We start from the raw sequence: 18,241 nt of genomic DNA, 5'->3' as shown, positions 1-18,241 counted from the left end.
TCCTTGGCTTTGCTGCATAAGTTTTAATGTTGGTGCTAGTAGCTGAAATGTTTTCCTGAAGACAACAAAAGAAACAAGGTAATTCCTCACTAATGGTCATAGTCCATCTTATTTACAGGAAATGGATCATATGAGTTGTGATTTCCTCTTGTTGCTGTACAGGAAGCAAATCCCTGACTTGTCTTTCTGACACTACCCTTAATGTGCTTCTGAGTAATGCCATATACAGAAATGTTGTCTTAATATTTTAGGCCATTTTTTTTAATTAGGCTGCATATTGTATTTTAGAGAATTGTCCAGATCAGAACCCTCGTCTCAGCAACTGGAACCCTGGCCAAGATACTGAAAAGAGAGTTCTCATAAAAAATGGGGACTTGTTTCGTCTGAATTCAGATGCTACAGTACACTCTATAATTATACAGGATGGAGGTACGTAGTAGTAAAGCAAGCCATGAACTGTTTTTATGTGTTAAAATACCTTTGGTCAAGGTATGTTCGACACATGTATGCAAGTGTGCCAATACTAGCTGAAAATGGGAAAGAGGTGAGGAGGAAAATTGGCATATAAAAGCCTTTATTGATGTATAGCTATTTCCTTTCCCCCACTTGAGTACTACTAGGATGCTTACCCTTCTACATTAGTAGTAAACATTCAGAAAATATGCAATGAAATGTGAATGTGTTACTTGTAAGAACTTTGAATTCAATTTTTGATTTGAAGATAATCAAATTTTGTTAAAGAAATTTTAAAATATGGCTATTTGCTTGGGGCAGGGAAAGGACTCTATAAGCACATAGTTCCATTTGAGTGAAACCTGCTGTTGAAAAAACGTCAAAATTATATTTTAATGTGACAATTTTTGCCATGGAAGCATGCAGTGTGTTTAAACGTTTGCATGGTTTCCTTGTGAAAATGGCCACCTTCAAGAAAATGCAATTTATTTGAGAAATAGTCTTAATTCAGGACAATCCTGTTTGCACAGAATTTGCTGAAGCATATGTTTGCATGTCTACGGTAAATATGCTTTCTGTAGTATGGTAAATGCTGCAAAGCTTTATGCTTTGTTCTGAAGTAATAAGCACCACGTGAAGACTGCATGCAATAGGCAGCATAGCACCATAGACTTAAGGTAGTAGAAATAAATGTAGTAATAGAACTATTATAGTGGTATGTAATCTTGATAAATAGATTGAGTAATGAAATCTAGAACTCCCATTTATCCTCAGAAACCAGAAAAATGTAGTAGTAATTTTAATTCCCAGGAATCTGTTCCTTCATCTCCTCCCTCCCTATTTCTGCCCCCAAGCATTAGTATGTCTGTCTTTTTAAATTTTAAATCAGTTTTGTAGTTAGTCTTGCCATATTTCAATCTCCATAATTGTCTTTATGTTGCAATCATTGGTGTGTTTCTGTCATCACTCAATCGATGACTGCAATTCTTTACTACTACTACTACTACATTACTTACTGCTGGCCCCAAGGTCTCAGATATGTAAACAGATGTAAAATTCTACTTATTCTTCAGTGGGACAGCTGCTTGATGCTGTGTAGGAGCCTGGAAGACCAAGACTGAGTAGTAAGTATCTAAGAACAGGATCAGATGAGTGGAATCAGTAGTGAAGTCCTTTTTGTTCAGATACTTAGATTAGTGAAACTGATTGTTAATTACAATATTTCATAAAACTTGAAGACCATTTTTCAAGGTGCAGGTATTCTGGAAGTTCCTTCCATATCTGATATCCTGTAAAAACCCATTTTACTCTCTGTAAGCTCATTTGGAAACAATTTAATTTCTCTTTTTAATAACTTGCTTAACTTGATTTTTAATTTAGGGTTTGGCTTGTGTGCTTTAAAGTAGAATCAGTTTTTAAAAGATTGATTGATTTTTTTTTTTTTTATGTGATATTAAAAAAATATTATTTCCTCTAGGGTTACTTGTCTTTGGTGATGATAAGGATGGTTCCAGAAATATTACTTTGAGAACTCGTTTTATCCTGATAAAGGATGGTGGAGCGCTTCATATTGGAGCAGAGAAGTGTCACTATAAATCCAAAGCAACTATCATCTTGTATGGCAAATCAGATGAAGGTGACGATATGCCAATATTTGGCAAAAAATTTATTGGCGTCGGCCCTGAAGGGACACTGGAATTGCATGGGACTCAGAAGTTATCATGGACTCTTTTGTCAAAGACTGTATACTCCTCAGGGCTGGCCTCTGGTCCTTATGCATTTGAAAGGAAATTTTTACGAGGGCTAAATGTGAGAGTGATTGATCAGGACACAGCACAGGTGTTAGCAGTGGATAGATTTGACACTCATGAATATCAAAATGAAAGCAAGAGATTTCAGGACTTCTTAAAAGGCCAAGATCCTGGTCGCATCGTTGCTATTGCTGTTGGAGATTCAGCTGCTAAAAGTCTACTGGAAGAAACCAGATTAACTATCCAAAATCTTCTTGGAAGTAAACTCGTCAAAGGATTAACTTACAGGTAAATAATTTTGTTCTCCTCTCAGCTCTGCTTAGTGCTTTTATACATAAAATATCTACCGTGAATGGGAATTTGTGAAGCCTTAAAAGTATAGTCTTAGTTCAGACTGTGCTTTTATACAACACTTGCCTCTTCTTTGAAAATCAGTCCCCCCAAAATGGGTTGCGTGTATTAAGCAGGGAAACTGATCTTTCTGCCCAGGGTTGGAATCACCCTGGTTTGATTCCTGCTGTACGGTGCAGAAGCTGCAGTATTACTGTTCAGAGGCAAGGAGTTTTGCGGACCTGCTGTCTGGTTAGGATAGAATTCAACAAGCTTTCAAATGAGAAGCATTCATCATTAGGCAGACCTGGTGAAGAATACTTTGCAGTGGAAAGCTTGTCTAAATCTATCCCAACTGTACAGTTGGCCCAATAAAGACATTGCCCACAAACATCCTTGCCTCTTGCATAATTCCTGGACTATCACAGCTAAGCATCACTCCAGCACTACCAAAATATATTACTGTTCAGATAGCTGAGGGAGTCGGTTGATGCAGTGGCTCACTGTTCACTTTACAATCTCCCTTTGTAATGATTATGATTTTCCACAATCAAGTTAACCCTTCTTAGGGTAGTTTTGCTATCTGGGAGCTGCTTCTGGTCTCTCTTTTGCAGCCTGTAACCAGGTTTTGCCTCAGGAGTGGCCACGATGCCCCTGGAGCCCTCTCAGTCCTTGTCGCTTTTATTTCCTTTGAGTTATCTCCCGTTTCACTCACCTGCCATACCTTGATGTAATTATGCATTTAGTAAAAATGAAGCTGCTCCAGGGCTCCCCAGGCAGTCTCATTCTCATGAATACAGGTGTCACTGCTCATTGCCTTAAGGGCTAATTATGTGGCCTCCTCTTCTCCCCTTTTAGCCATGCCCAAGCCTTGCAGATGTTACTCACCATTGGGCACTAAGCCCCATTGTCCAGTCCAGTCAGTCTCTCATCCAGGGGCCTTTAGCCCCAGCATCCTTCAGTCAATATGAGTTTGTAAACCAGGAACAGTCCCCACCACTGTTAGGGCCTCCAGCCCCAGTGCCTTTAACCATCCCAGCCCCTCCTGGGCTTGGGCCTTTGCCTTGAACAATCTTTAACTCCTCTTGGGTTCAGACCTCTGTCTTTTTAATGGTGCTTCTGACTCTCTTTCTGGCCCCTCCTGGGCTCAGGCCTCTATCCTCTGCCTCTCCTGGATTAAGGCCAGATTACCTCCATCAGACTCAGCCCCTCCCAGGCTATGGCCCCCCAAACCCTGTTTGTTTTCACCTCTTGTGGGCTGTGGGTCCCTGACCCTAGTTCTTGCTCCTCGTGTCTTAATCCCTAAACCACCAGTTTTAATCCCTACCCCAGTTTAAGTGTTAGTTAGGAGTCTTGGCACAGCCCTTCTGTTCAGGAGCTCCTCTCTCCATGGGTACCTGGTCAGACTGCCTGCATAGCTCAGATCCTGGATTTACATCCTGCAAACGCAGCTCCTTTCGGGTCATATAGCTCCCTTGATTTGGTCTCTGCTTCACCGGTCACCTGCTTCTCCCGCAAGACCACCTTTCCTTAAAGTAGCAGGAGCACCAAGTTTCCCCCTACACAGTTAGTTCAAATATTTTTAGGACAGACTTCCTAGCTGTGTAGTACAGACTCTAGCTTTTTTGAAAATTATAGATTTGCCCATTGAGACCAGTCTTTATCGACAGCTAGAGATACACCTTTAGTTATGTAGGAAAGGGAGGGTGAGCCAGTTGAAGATTAGGCTCTGTCCCTACCCTATGCAACCATAACTCTGAAAAAAAGTTCTTCATCCTGTCTTTCAAAAACAAAGTATATATTATAGTCTAGGTTGTCAGAAAATACGGTATTTGTTTTGCTCTTGATCTATCCTTAATCTTTGTCAATTGGTGCAGAATGCAAACAGTTATGCAATTGTTTTTGTTAGCATATCATAAAGTTCATTCCATAAGTGATGCAGAGACTTCTCAGTACTCATTATAAGACTTGCACCTATATATAGAGTTGCATATTCACACTTATATACTCACTATTGCTGCAGTGCACTAATCAGCATATTTTAGTATTATTTAACATGGTTGTCTTGCTCCTTTTTTTTTTTTTTTTTTTACTTTGAGATTTGTCTTGCTTTTGAGTACACAGGCTAGTTTTTGATGCATGTAACCGGCACCCTCTCAGGTAAAGAGTGACAAATTCTGTGTCCACATCAACAAAGGAACTCTTGGCAAGCTGATACTGAGCTCCACTACACTAGGCACCCAGCTCCCAAAGTGGATTTTGCTAACCTGAACTAGGTGCCTGGTTCCTTTTATAATGACTGGGGCAGGAGTTAAGCACCTAGGAATGGGATTCACTGCAGACAGTATGCTGAACTGGGGGAAGGCCTAAACTAAGCAATAGGAAATGCCAGGGAGAAGGTTGTGACCAGTATCTCACCCCTCTTTCCTGTGCTTGCATGAGACTTGGGACTCACATATGGAGATAGCTCCTGGATCAGAGGTCAGCAGCATTTTTGAGAAGAGTGCGAAAAACACCTGTAATCTCAATTTGTAAGAAGTTAGTGTGCCGGAGTGGATGGCAGGGTAGCTGCAAAGGGCCTGATTCCTGTTTGTGGCAGTGCAGCCCTAGCCCCTTCCCCACCATCAACTAGGGGTGTGAGTCAATTCATTGATTCAGATCGCTGTCCCCAATTTGATTCGGCCTAATCCGAATCTAAAGATTTGATGCTGATTTGGAGAATCAGTGAATTCAACCATAGACAGCTTTAAATATTTTTTCTACATACCTTGAAGTATCAGGCATGGCTCATGAACGCTATGATGGTGGGGCGGATGGAGCATCCCACAGGAGCACAAGGGGACCACCCATGTGCTCGGTATTTAACCCAGAAGTGGACCAGAAGTACTTCGGGTCCACTTCGGGGCCCCCCCCAACCCCTCTGGCTCAACAGTTTGCCACAGGAGGACCCTGGGTGCTCCCCCAGACCCAGGAGGCACCAGTTGCCAAGCCGGGAGGGGGGGAGGGGGGGGCAGTGCACTCCCCGGCAGACCCAGAAGTGGACCGGACGTGCTTCTGTGGGACATTCCATCCGCCCCAGCATCTTGGCATTCATGAGCCTCCTGGTACCTTGAGGCATGTAGAAAAAACATTTAAAGCTGTGTCTGTCCAAATCATCTAATCTGTCCTAATCTCTCTGAATTGATTTGGAGGGTTCCAGTTCGATTCAGAGAGATTAAAGTGTCTCCTGATTCAATTCGGATTCGGCGATTTGGGCACCGAATCAGGCCGAATTAGATCGGCGACTGAAACTTTGCACAGCCCCTACCGTCCACCCCCAAGGCATGTATGCCAAAGAAAATGCCTTTGCATGCTATGCTCTGGCACCTGTTGCCTACCCCTGTCCTGGATTTAGGTGTTTTCTTTGGGTAGACATCTGATTCACTCTTTTAAAACTGCTGCAGGAGGAGGACGCAGTCATAGTGGTGCATACCTTTGTGATGGTGTAATGTCCAGATATTCACACAAAGTGGAAGAAAATTTGGGTTGTAGACCTGTGATAGGCTGGGCGTGCCTATGTATCTCTCTCTTCTGCTGAGTGCTGTAAATGGCAGGCTATGGACTGGGCTTGCATGGGGGCAGTTTCCCCATCCCCTTCCTGTTGTCACTAAAACATGGTGTGAAAAGTAATCCAAGAGTCATGGTGCAAAAGAGTAAACAGCAGGGCACATGACCTGTAGCTTAGTGATGTGGGCGATCCCCTAGGTACAGAGGTGTTTTGCTCTGCACCAGAGGCTGTTTATGCTGGTCTTCTGTTAAAATTTATTGTAAAATCTTTCTGTAACTTGATAGGTAAAGAGAACAGGAAGCTAAGTACCAGGTGGGTAGATTTTAATTTGACCAAAAACTTTTGGTTTAAAATCTATTTTTAACCAATTTCCCCTTTGTACTTCCTTGATTTATTTGCAACAAGCAGCTGTGTTAAGATAGTAACTAATTTAATCCTGATTTATTTTTTCCAAGTCAGAAGCCAAGTCACAATGTCTGTGATAGCAGCAGCACAGTCTTGGATCAAACCCAAGGATCAAGATCATAATGCAGTAAATGACTTCTTGTGCCATATTTATAAAGCTTGACTTTAAAAGTTTCTTTCCAGTTCTTTTTTAGCATAGAATAGCGCGTGATCCATAACTCTACCTTTTGATGGTGGGTCCTGGCTTCTTGTACACTTACTATTTTTATTTCAATATTTTAAGAGATTATAATAAACTAGGCTCTACATTTTTAAATTAAATTCAGATTTTGCTTTTAAAAAATTATTTAAAAAGAACTCATATCAAAATCCAATTTAAATAAAAACATTTCTTATTTTTGGAAAAAAAAAGCCCTTTCTCAAGGCCAAATCTGGCATGTTTCAAGTGCAGTTGACTTCTAAATTTGTCTGACTTCTAATTTCAGCAGGAAATAATGCAAAATGTCAGATGGACTAATAAAACTGCAGGAAACCATAACATTTCTACATCAATCCTCTGTGTGAATTGTACAGTACTCTTTTACTGTAAGCTTGCTTTAATTGATTTTTGTCTTCCTCTTATCTTTTCCAGGCCGAGGCCATTCTACTACCACTTTTCCTTTCTCAGAATAGGAAAAATGTTAAGCTTTAAAGTTCTTTCTAAAGATAACTATGTAACACAAGCTCCTTAGAAGTGTTCTCTTTCTGTTAAAGATAGATAGTCCGCTGGAAAAGCAAGACTGGTGGACTCAATGGGCTGGAAGGACAGAAAACAAGATGATTGTAGCTGAGTGAGGATGGTACTGCTCTGAGCAGGAATCCAGACAGAGTTATGTCTGCTTTGTGGGGTGGTTAGTTTGGTTGCTTAGTTTTTTGTTTCTGTTTGTTTTTAAACTAATGGTTGTTTAATGTAAAATGTATGAACCATCCTGGCACCAAGACTGGAACCCAGGACTCCTTACTTAGAGAAGTACCTGCAACAGTGGGCTATGGAGCCTGGCTTCATGGGGTATTCATGCATTTTTAAATTAGTCATTGGATTCACTCTAGAGTCTTTTAAAAGACTTCGGTTGCTGCATTGCTGCAGAAGACAGACCAACTGTCCGTCTTCTGCATGTAACTTGTAAATAGCCACCCTACTCTCAAGACAATAAAATAGATTTAAAAGTTAAGACAGTTTCTTTCCTTGCAAAGTAAGACACCCTTAAATATCTGATACTACTTCTCCTAAAATTCTACATCAAATGTTTATCTTGTCTGTGGGGATACTGACATGAGAGAGAGAGAGCGCGCTTTGTTGTAGCTTTCTTAAGGCATTGTTAATAGACCATGATGTGGCCTATAAAACTAATTTATCCAAGACCATAAGAGGAAGTGTGCACGTACATTTGTGTATATCTTAGATTATAAGACCATAAAAAGTGTCTGAGTTAAAGGTAATTTAATTCCTTTAAAAAAAATGTTAGGCCGTTAGTAAATCATGCTCCTGGTACAGCGTCTGCATCTCTTTCATGTGGTCATACCTGATTGAACCTCAAAGTGCAGTTTTTGTCAGAGTTTAAACAGGTGGTGGAGAGTGCTGACTATGCACGCTTAAATGTTATGGACCAGCAAATGATTTCTAAAAATAATTTTAATAGATTTGTTTTGTAAAGCTTCATTGTCAAATCTCAAGAGCTTTCTATGCCCTTTTTAAAAATAATTACTGGAAACTTTGGTTCAGGCAGACATAATTGAAGGACACGGGGTGTGAAAAGAAGGCAGCAGATGGCTTTGTGCTTTTGATTCCACTAATTCAAAACTTGACCTCAGTGAAAGGGCAGAAAGCATAGAGAAAGTTGAGAATAATCAAGTAGAAAAGAACATAATGTAAAAGGGAGTGGACTGTAGTTCTTAAAAGCAGATAGATCAGCAGTGCCAAGCATTAAAACTGTGAATCAAATAATAAATTCTTAAGGAAAACTAGCTTTCTGTTTTTTCTTTTTTGCTGTTTTCAAGCTTTTTCTCCAAAACAAAGAACTCTAGAACCTTAATAGGTTAAGCAAGATCTTAATGTAATTGTATTGTTCTTGGACCTGAGGCTATAAAAAGAAGAGTAAATATTGTAAAAATCAACATTATGGCATAGAAGTTAGACTGCAGAACTTTATTTCACTCTCCACAGAGGGTGGGCAGGGGGAGCGGGGAAGATGGGAACCAACAGCTGGGTCATGTATGTAATAGATATAAATCTGTCCAAGAACTTTCCTGCAGGCGGCTATTGCTGTTTACTCACTGTCATAGGACAGGTCTGAATGACAGGTGACTGTGTTGTAATATTAGTATCATAGTGAGAATCATTAACAAGTACTGCAGTACCTAGTTTAAATTAGTTCTTACCCTTTTTGTGCTGAAGTTTATCCATTTTGTAAACTTTGTAAAAAAGTATTCCTTTCATATAAGTATAAACAATGTGTCCTGAAGTTTATAATGTTTCAGAATAAAGCTGGGTGATTTCTCAGTTTGGATGTAGGAAGCACCAATGCTTTCTTATACAAGCGATGCATATTCTTCTTCTGCCCTTTGAAATTACATTCTAAAGAGCTTAGGAAAAGTGGCAAAGAAAAGATGTTTGCATAAATGTGCATATTTGCTTTTTATTCTGTACATCATCCAGAGACAGTTTGTTCAAATGCTCACCTCATTCTTTGCAGGCAAGCCTGGGCTTTAGTTGGTGTCATAAATAGTGGGAATTTCTCCTGTAATGAATCTGTGAGAGAGTATGAAAATCACAGCACCGGAGGGAAGGCCCTTGCTCAGAGAGAATTTTTCACATTTGATGGTCAGAAGTTTTCTGTGACGGCTTTTAGTGAATGGAATGAAGGTAGGAAAGTTCTTTCTAAAATGTTTAGCTGGGGGTAGGGGGCAGGATCTGCTTTTAATGATTTGTATGCATTGTTTTCTAGAATGACTTGTTTCATATGTTTTAATTTTATGAATACTGTAACAGGTGTTTTTTCTGTCCCTCACATGGCCTAATTCTCAGGTAAGTACATGTCCTTATCAAGGAAAAGGGGGGAGGAGGGATTACACACCTCCTAATGTACTTTGTCTGCCTTTGCCTTTTTTGTATGATACCATTGTAGTACAGAATAGAAACTATTTTTAATGTATAAAGTTAAAATATATCTGGCTATACTATAATATAATACTATATTATACTATAATACTGGAGCCTTTATGATAGAGCAATAGATAGAGTGAGCCTTTTTATGATTTATGTAATATTTCTAGCCTTAGCATATTCTGGTGATTGCTGTTCCTTGTGACACTTGGAGAATTCTTATATATGGCAGATTTAACTTCTTGCAAAAGGTTTTCAATTTGTGTTTGCTTTCTACTTCCCACCACTGTGGTAATAAATAGTTTTTAAAGATGCATGGATTTTTACTTAGCCACTTTGTTTACCCTCTAGCCTTGTGAGGTTGGTTCTGACTAGTAAAAGGAAATTGTGGTCTTAGAAGCAACTTCATGTGGGGAAAAATATTATCGATGCCATGAGTTATTTTTAAATCCCACCCCTCTCATCAGTGTTAGATTATCTAGTTGATTGTCTTGAATGTGACATAACAAGTTATCTTGCAACCTGCTTTTGTTTTTTGTGTTCAAGAGGATCCTGGATCCTTTTGAATTTTGGATATTTTCTTATTTTACATTTTGTGAGTTGGAGGAACTCTCTGCTCCAGGCCTGCAAGTACTGGGCACTGTTCACTTCCTAAGAGTTTCCAAAGGACTGTTACAGTACCTCCCAGATTCTCCTGGTCTGGTAATATGTTTTTTATTAGCAGCCTTGCAGTTTTCTGTATTGTTCCTTCAAAACCCAACCTCTCTCTCTGGCAGTTTGCTTTCTTAGCTGTTTTCAGAACACTAATATAATTCCTATCATTTTGTACCTAAGAACAACTAGCTGTTTATCACTTTTTTACAGTGAAAAAACTTAACATGCCTTCCCTTACAATTTAGGAAGATAATCTAAATCAGGGATGGGCAATTACTTGAGCCTGAAGGCCACTAAGGAAGTTTTGGTGAGCTGTTGTGGGCCAAGTCAGCACCCCCTCTCCCTGCTCACCTACTCTGCTGGGTGAGGGCATCCCCCTAAGTGGACCCTCTCTTCGCTGGACCAGGCAGGTCCCCTGGTCCCCTTCTTCACTGGACCAGGCAAGTGGGAGTGGGACAGGCAGGCAGGGCCAGGGTTCCCTGTATGCCCCTTCTGTGAGTGTCGGTTCTGCAGGCAGGAGCATGCAAGCAGCGGATCGCAGCTCTGCTCCAGGCCCCAGCCCCATGCTGTCACTGCCATGTGATCCTGGCCCACCTGCCCATCTGGCTTTCAGATGCTGCTCCCCACCTGCCTGCAGTCCCATCCCATCTGCCTGTCCTTGCCTGCATGGGTCCTACCCCCAGCAGTGGGCGCAGGACAGACAGGTTGGGGTGCCCAGACTGCAGGGCCAGGTCCAGTGGCAGTGGCAGCTGGAAGGAGCCAGTGGTTGTGGGAAGCAAGTCCAGCTGCCACACTGCTCCAGCCCTGCTGTGTGTCTAGGAGTGGTGGGACCTGCTTCATATGTCACAACCTGAGCTGCCCACACGCCTGGGCTGGGCAGAACTGAGACCTGCCACGACCCAGAAAAAATCTGTTGGCCGGACAGATCCACAGATCCAGCCCACTGGCCATATTTCCCCCCCCCCCTCCCCCCCATCTAAATAAATGGAGTTTTTTTCCCCCCTGCACACTTTTTTTCATAGACGTTAGGCCTGGAAGGGACCTTGGAAGATCATTGATTCCTGCCCCAGGGGCAGGAAGTCAGCTGAGGTCATAGGATCGCAGCAAGATAAACATCCAACTTTCTCTTGAAGGCATTCAATGTAGGTGCTTGAACCACCTCCGGTGGCAGGCTATTCCAGACCTTGGGGGCTCAGACAGTAAAGAAGTTCTTCCTTATGTACAGCCTGAAACTGTCTTGGAGGAGTTTATGACCATTCGATCTTGTCATCCCTTGGGGTGCTCTGGTGAACAAACGTTCCCTCTTTATGTACTCGTTTTGAGATGATGGACAGGACAGCATTGAGAGGGCCCAGAGAAGGGCCACCTGCATGATCTGGGGACAGCAGGGCAGACCCTATGAAGAGAGGCTACGGGACCTTAACCTGTTCAGTCTTCACAAGAGAAGGCTGAGGGGGGGACCTGGTGGCTGTCTATAAACTCACCAGGGGGGACCAGCAGGGTTTGGGAAAGACCCTGTTCCTCCTAGTGCCCCCTGGGCTAACAAGGAATAACGGCCACAAATTGTTAGAGAGTAGGTTTAGACTAGACATCCGAAGGCACTACTTCACAGTCAGGGCGGCTAGGATCTGCAACCAACTTCCAAGGGAAGTGGTGATGGCTCCTACCCTGGGGGTCTTTAAGAGGAGGCTTGACGTCTACCTGGCTGGGGTCATTTGAGCCCGGTTTTCTCTCCTGCCCAGGGCAGGGGGTTGGACTTGATGATCTACAAGGTCCCTTCCGACCCTACTTCTATGAATCTATGAACAGAATTTATCAGTTTTTCTTTCATGTTGAGCAGCATACTAGTTTGATTTGCTTGAAGTTCCCCTGTGAAAGTGACTATGGAAAGAATGGCATAATCTTCTCCATATATGCATTGATTCATATCTGCTCACTTCACTGACAAAGATACTGACTTTGAAAGTTAGTTGTACACAGCAAATATAGCTAAGTAAAACAGTCTCATTCCATACCAATGTTTTTAGTTTGAATCACGATACCTGCACAAACCTGCCAAAGACAATAGAATAACTTGTCAAACTTTTTCAGTGATAAGATAGAACTTAGCTTGGTTCTCAGAGTCTTGCATCTGAGGGTTTTGGAAAGCAGAACTATTTTAGGTATTTGTAAATATAAGTCATCTTCTTTTAACCTGAATCTTGACATCCACAAAAGGAGAAAGGCATAATATCAGCAGGAACTTCTATTTCAACCACATTTTTATTGCATTTCATGTTAAAATCACGCTTTGAAATTGCCCTAAAAAGTTCAGTGTGTTTAAAAGGCCCCCCACCTCCTTTTTTTAAGTTGCTTATGAACTATCAGTGAAAGAATACCTCTTTAAGTTGCAGCTTTATATATTGCAGTATACAGTTCTTTGTTTCTCGTTCATTAGGTGTCCCCCTCTCAGGCTTCCAGGTAGAGGCTGTTGATGGAGTGATATTGGATCTCTTGGAGGATGTTAGTAACTGGCAGCCTAAAGATCGGATTGTAGTTGCAAGCACAGACTACTCAATGTACCAAGCAGAAGAATTTACTCTCCTTCCATGTCCAGAGTGCAGCAGATATCAAGTCAAAGTGAAAGGTATGAGACCAGATAAAACTGAGATACGTGGGATATGAAATATCTGCTAATTAGAATATTCCCTCCGTTGATGCCTGTCTTTTCTCCTCTGCCTCCCAGCTATATGCAAGGGATCCACTTCTTTATAATGTAAGAAATCACTAATTCTTGTCAGTCTCTTTCACACATGCAATGCTGCCTGTTTGTTTGGTTCTGTTTCCTCCTCCTTGTTTCCTGATTTTTGTCACCTAGCAGCTCTGTTTTTCTAGTACCGTTTTCAGCTATCCCTGATCTGGCACTGTCAGTCTTTTGGGGATTTGGGTTTTTTTTTTTCCCTTCAAAAAAGCCTTCTTTGAACCTGACTTCCTGTTTCCATTTTTTCCCCTCTGTCAGCAAAATGGTTATGAAAAAAGAAAATTGGGTCTCTTCTCTCTGACTCTGGGTGTAACGCATGGCTCCTCTATGTAGTTAACCATTCCCTTTTTTTTACTCCCTATGACTCATGTTGACTTCACTGCAGTCCACTGCATCCCCTGAGACAGATTTCTTAGCTACACAGGCATCTTCCTGTCTCTCTGGTCCCCCTTCTATAGAACCCTGTGGGAATCAAATTTTGCCATGTGCAGGGCAGGATTTTGGGATAGGAATAGGGTGATTTTGGGATACAACATTAGATCCCAATCATGCCTTACTTGCCAGCACAGGGGGAACCCAGAATCATGATCCTGGACTCCCTCTGCTCCAAGCTGAAAGCTGGGTGCTCACAATCAACTGATTGAACTGGGATCTGGACCCAGTCCTAGTGCAGTCCCTGGTCCCAGCCAACAATCAGCTAATTGTCAAAAGCCCAGCTGTGTGGTGCGCATTTTTTACTCATTGTAGCGTACAGGGGAACCTATTCTGGAGTTGCATCACACTGGAACCTTTAAGAACAGTGTGTGCAGCTGGCCTGTATTGAGCTTGTCAGAAAATCACGTATGCCCAAGGACCTCAGAATCAAGGATCCTCACTGGGATGGCTTCACACATGGTGTTCTGAGGAGCTGCATACACAGTTCTTTAAAGATCTGGGGTGCAGTGAGTCCAAGATCAGGGGAACGCTCCTTGATCTCTGGTTCATCACACCTCCCCATCTGCCAGGGTTCATGAAATGGTTCGTCCCCAGCCCAACTTGGATAGGGGACAGCTGTGTCCCAGACCTGGGCCTGCCCCATACTGGATCCTGACACTCAGCTGAGCATCGGAATCTGCCACGGGCCAACCCCAACCTGCCATGCCTTCAATTTAAGGCATGAGCCAGCCACGTGATATGTGGAACAACTTTGTGGTTTGTTTACTGTATTACAAATAGATAAATAGTCTTGAACATATGACCCAATTATTATTAAAGGCATGATTAACAGGTTGAATCGTAAATGTAATGCGTGTCAGCAGCCCAAGTATCTTCCTTCTTACTCTCTTAAGACTCAGAATTCTTGCTTGCTCCTGTAGCATGCTATCCTCACTTCTATATTTCTAATATTTGCAAATGTGTGTTACCTTTGCATCAACACCTCAGTGACATTTCTATAGGAATTTATATCTTCTCATTTTGACTGTATAGACTTAATTTTCACAACTTCCCTAGAACTAGTCCTTTAGACTCAACGTCTTTATAAGGTTGTAAGTTTAATCTTGGATCTTAGAAAATGTAACACAATTGTTCCCTAAAAAAGTCCATTTTTCTATTCATTCTAGATCTATGCTCTGCCCTTGCTTTGAATATCTCTTATCACAATTGCCAAAAGATTCTACTGTTCCTTGGCTCTTCCTGCTTGAAACTAGAGTTTTTTCCCCCCCCACACCCCCTCCCCCTTTTGTAGGTATTATTTTAGGTAAACATTTCAGGTTCACAGTTTACACAAAAATTGCTATATTAAATTTATATGGCAGTTTTTAAATGCTCAAGAATAGCATTCATTAAACACATTCATCTTCAAAAACATACCTTTTAGTCCTATGCATGAATAGCTCTAAAGTTTCTGCTACTAGTGTAGTCAGTAAATGTTTTATTAGTCTTATGGGGTAAAGTACAACTTGCTCATTTTTCTGAAAGGAAGAGTAATGTAAAGCTTTAACACTTTTATGTGAGTATCTTCATAAAGAAGGTGAATAGATCCATCTGATAGTTTTCCAGTATTAACATGAGTGCTGTTTCTCATTGTACATTGCAACCGAGTAAGGCCTATAGTAGAGGAAAATTTTCCTATTTCACAAGACATTAAATTTTTTATGGCATGCCAGTTTTCTCAAGCCAAACCCTCTCTAGTTTTCTGCAGATATTTGCAGATCTGTCATGTTTTGCTGGCCTGGCGCAGTTCCATTTTGGGGGAGGAAGAAAAAATTAAAATGTATGCTTACAGCAGGCTTAACATCTGCCTGTTTTAAGCTCCTTTTTGCCTTTCCTCCAAGATGGGATAATTTACATTTACTAGCAAACTAATCCATCAGACTCTAGTATTTCTAAAATTTGGCAGCACACGCAATACTCTGTATGAAAGAGAAATTAGGGGATTTTTTTTTCTTTTGAACACCTTGGTTGATTGTCGTGTGGGCTTTTTATTTGTTTGTTTTGTTTTTTGCAGGAGAGGAGAAGGGGAGGGTTGAATTCTGTCGGCTGCAAGTCAAAGTACCAATCCTAATCGGCTTTTATGTACTGTTAGTCACTATATGTAAAAGTGATTCTGAACAATTTCAGCCCCCCCTGTTACGTAGCAGTCAAAGCAGAACCCGCACTTTGGTAGTTACCTTTTAGTAACTTGAATTATTATTGAAGTCATCCGTTTGCTCTCTCTTCCAGAGTCACAGGTTTTTGTTCTTTCTGTCTACAAATCATTCACAAATGGGCATTGAGTTTCAACCCAATAATGCATTAGGATTCCTTACAGGTCTAATAAAGGTCTGAAACAGAGAGGGCTTTGTTTCTTGTCATAGAATGAAAAATGCATTTGCTCCTTACTGTTTTGGGACTGGGTATGCTGTGGCATTTAATGGCGAGGCTGTAGCACATCAATTGCTTCAGTACACAAACCCTATCAGTGCACAATTACATTGAGTACAATCTAAAATCTGAATGATAAGAAAGCTGTGTCTGTTTTTGATGCTGCACTCTTCTCCATCAGATCGTGGCCTTGTGGAGAGGGTGTTTCTTTTTAGATCATCAAAGAAACAGATGCCTGTAGCTTAATACTTATACTTGTCAGTGATGAGCATTTTCTCTTCCTCAAAGAGACAATAAAGTTCATGGGTTAACAGCTCTTAGGTTTCAGTGCCACTACTCTAAAAGGCTTTAAAAATAAGCAACTAGAAGATACAAAGTGTTACCAAGTAGGCATAGAAGGGCAGCTAACAAACTATAATTCTAGTTTTTAATGAATAACAACGTTAAATATTTATCTTTTCTGACATTTATTTTTCTTCTTTCTTTGAAATGGCTTTCTGATCAGAAAATCCTCAATTCCTTCATATGGGAGACATCATTGATGGAGTGGACATGAGGGCAGAGGTTGGACTTCTTACAAGGAATATTGTGATCAAGGGAGAGATGGAAGATTCTTGCTATGATGGAAATAAGTGCCAGTTCTTCAATTATGATACGTTTGGTGGCCATATCAAGGTTTGAAAAACACATTTTTAAGTGACTTCCTGTTAGTGAAAGGCAAATTGAGGAGGGCTTCTAACCAAAAGGGTTAATTCTAAATTTGGACTGCTGAATTGATGTTCGTGAAATTATCTCTGAGATCCTTTGTCTAAAAATATTTCTTCTGAGCTTCCCTAAAACTCATATTACCTTGTCAAGAGTTAGACTGGAGAACTGGGGACAGAGAGCTGCATTAACACACTTAAACATTCTTAAAAGCCTGTTGTTTACATTGTGACTATGCAAGATAGTGAAACCTAAAATTGAAAAGTTTTCTTGGATGCCCATTTTGATACCCCTTAGCACAGTTTACGTTAAGGCAGGACTGTCCAGCTTCAAAATGGCTGTGGGGGCACACACCCTATGGGTCACACCCAGATTACACACCATCCACACACACCTGCACACAGGTGCTCCCCTCATTTTCCCACTGCATGGTACGCAGGTGGGCACCCCCCACCATGCTGCACCGTGGGCTTTCTCCACCCCGCTGCACTGTTCATGGGTGGGCAAGTGTTCTCCCACATAGCACTTCACGTCACTTCACCTTAAGTTATCTGCAGGCTCCTCTATGGCACTGCACTGCATAGGCATTTCTGGCTGCTGGCTCCCTTGGTATTGCAGGCTGCAGCAGTACCTAGACCCTGGCTGTTGCTGCAGGTGGAGCAGTGGGGGCAGTGGCAGCCAGATAGGTGATTGGGGGCTGCATGTTATTCCTTCCCCCCCCCCAACATCCTGCAGCCTGCTAATTGGACAGCCCTGCCTTATATAGATATTTTGAGGATTGGGTCCCTCTTAGGTGTCTCATGTTAAGGAGCCTAAAATCAGTGGTGATTTTATTAATTTACAGAAAATAAAAAGTGTCTATCAAAGGATTCTCTGTATACTACAGTTCTGAAGGGACTGCTGTTAATTTTTTAAAATATTTTTAATAATTTGCATGCTTTTTGCTAATTATTTGCTATAAATTATAAGAAGGCTTAATTAGACTGGGAGCAGTAGCTGTGAATAGCTGAAACTTACTGTTTGTACTGGAGTGCAAGTGCAAAGAGCGGTGAGATATTATTTGGGGCCCAGTTGAAACTGACGTTTTTGAAGCATTACCCTTTAAATGCCAATGCCATTGTTTCTTTTGCTCACAGTTTTGACCTCCCTTTTTAAAGTATTAGTGATTGATTTTTAGTTCTATAGTGGTGGAACTAAGAGGGAAAGAATGATTTATTTCTCTCTTGTGCTATAGCTTTTGTTCTGCAGGAGGGATCTATAGGGGGTTTTAACTATTCTTTTGTGTTTGTGATAATACTGTGGAGGAAGATTATTGACAAGCTGTGAGCTTTACAGAACCTGTCCTTGAACTGCTGCAGTATCTCAAATAGAGTCAGTCAGTCAGATGTATGAAAGATAGAACATTTGTTTTCTGTTCCAAGATATCATGGTCACTTGAATTGTCCCTATGAGTCTTCTGAATAACTGAGCAATTGTTGCTAAACCTAACCTAGCATATGTTTTGTTAAGCCTAACAAACAGTTTTCAGCTTCTGCTAATCTTCTGTGTTCAAGTAGTCAACACTAAAACTTGTTAATGTCTAGGCTCTGTAGGAACTTGTCTGATAACACCCCTTTACCAAGAGCAGTATAAAGGGTTGCATTATATATGGGGGTAAGTCCGCTAATTTG

At 41.3% G+C, this 18,241-nt stretch overlaps 1 protein-coding gene across 3 annotated transcripts in view; it reads left to right on the top strand.

Annotated features, from left to right (window-relative positions):
• CEMIP2 (cell migration inducing hyaluronidase 2) overlaps positions 1 to 18,241 on the top strand; it is a 96,638-nt gene that overhangs the window by 45,108 nt on the left and 33,289 nt on the right. For all 3 annotated transcript variants that reach the window (XM_014608762.3, XM_019478139.1, XM_014608761.3), the window contains exons 3-7: positions 289 to 429; positions 1,931 to 2,492; positions 9,219 to 9,388; positions 12,720 to 12,908; positions 16,372 to 16,541. In XM_014608762.3, coding sequence (XP_014464248.1) covers positions 289 to 429; positions 1,931 to 2,492; positions 9,219 to 9,388; positions 12,720 to 12,908; positions 16,372 to 16,541 — 1,232 coding nt within the window. The remainder of the gene's footprint in view (positions 1 to 288; positions 430 to 1,930; positions 2,493 to 9,218; positions 9,389 to 12,719; positions 12,909 to 16,371; positions 16,542 to 18,241) is intronic.

Source organism: Alligator mississippiensis, chromosome 3 (genome assembly GCF_030867095.1).
Source record: "Alligator mississippiensis isolate rAllMis1 chromosome 3, rAllMis1, whole genome shotgun sequence".
Taxonomy (NCBI): domain Eukaryota; kingdom Metazoa; phylum Chordata; order Crocodylia; family Alligatoridae; genus Alligator; species Alligator mississippiensis.
This window is presented reverse-complemented; position numbering and strand designations above follow the sequence as displayed.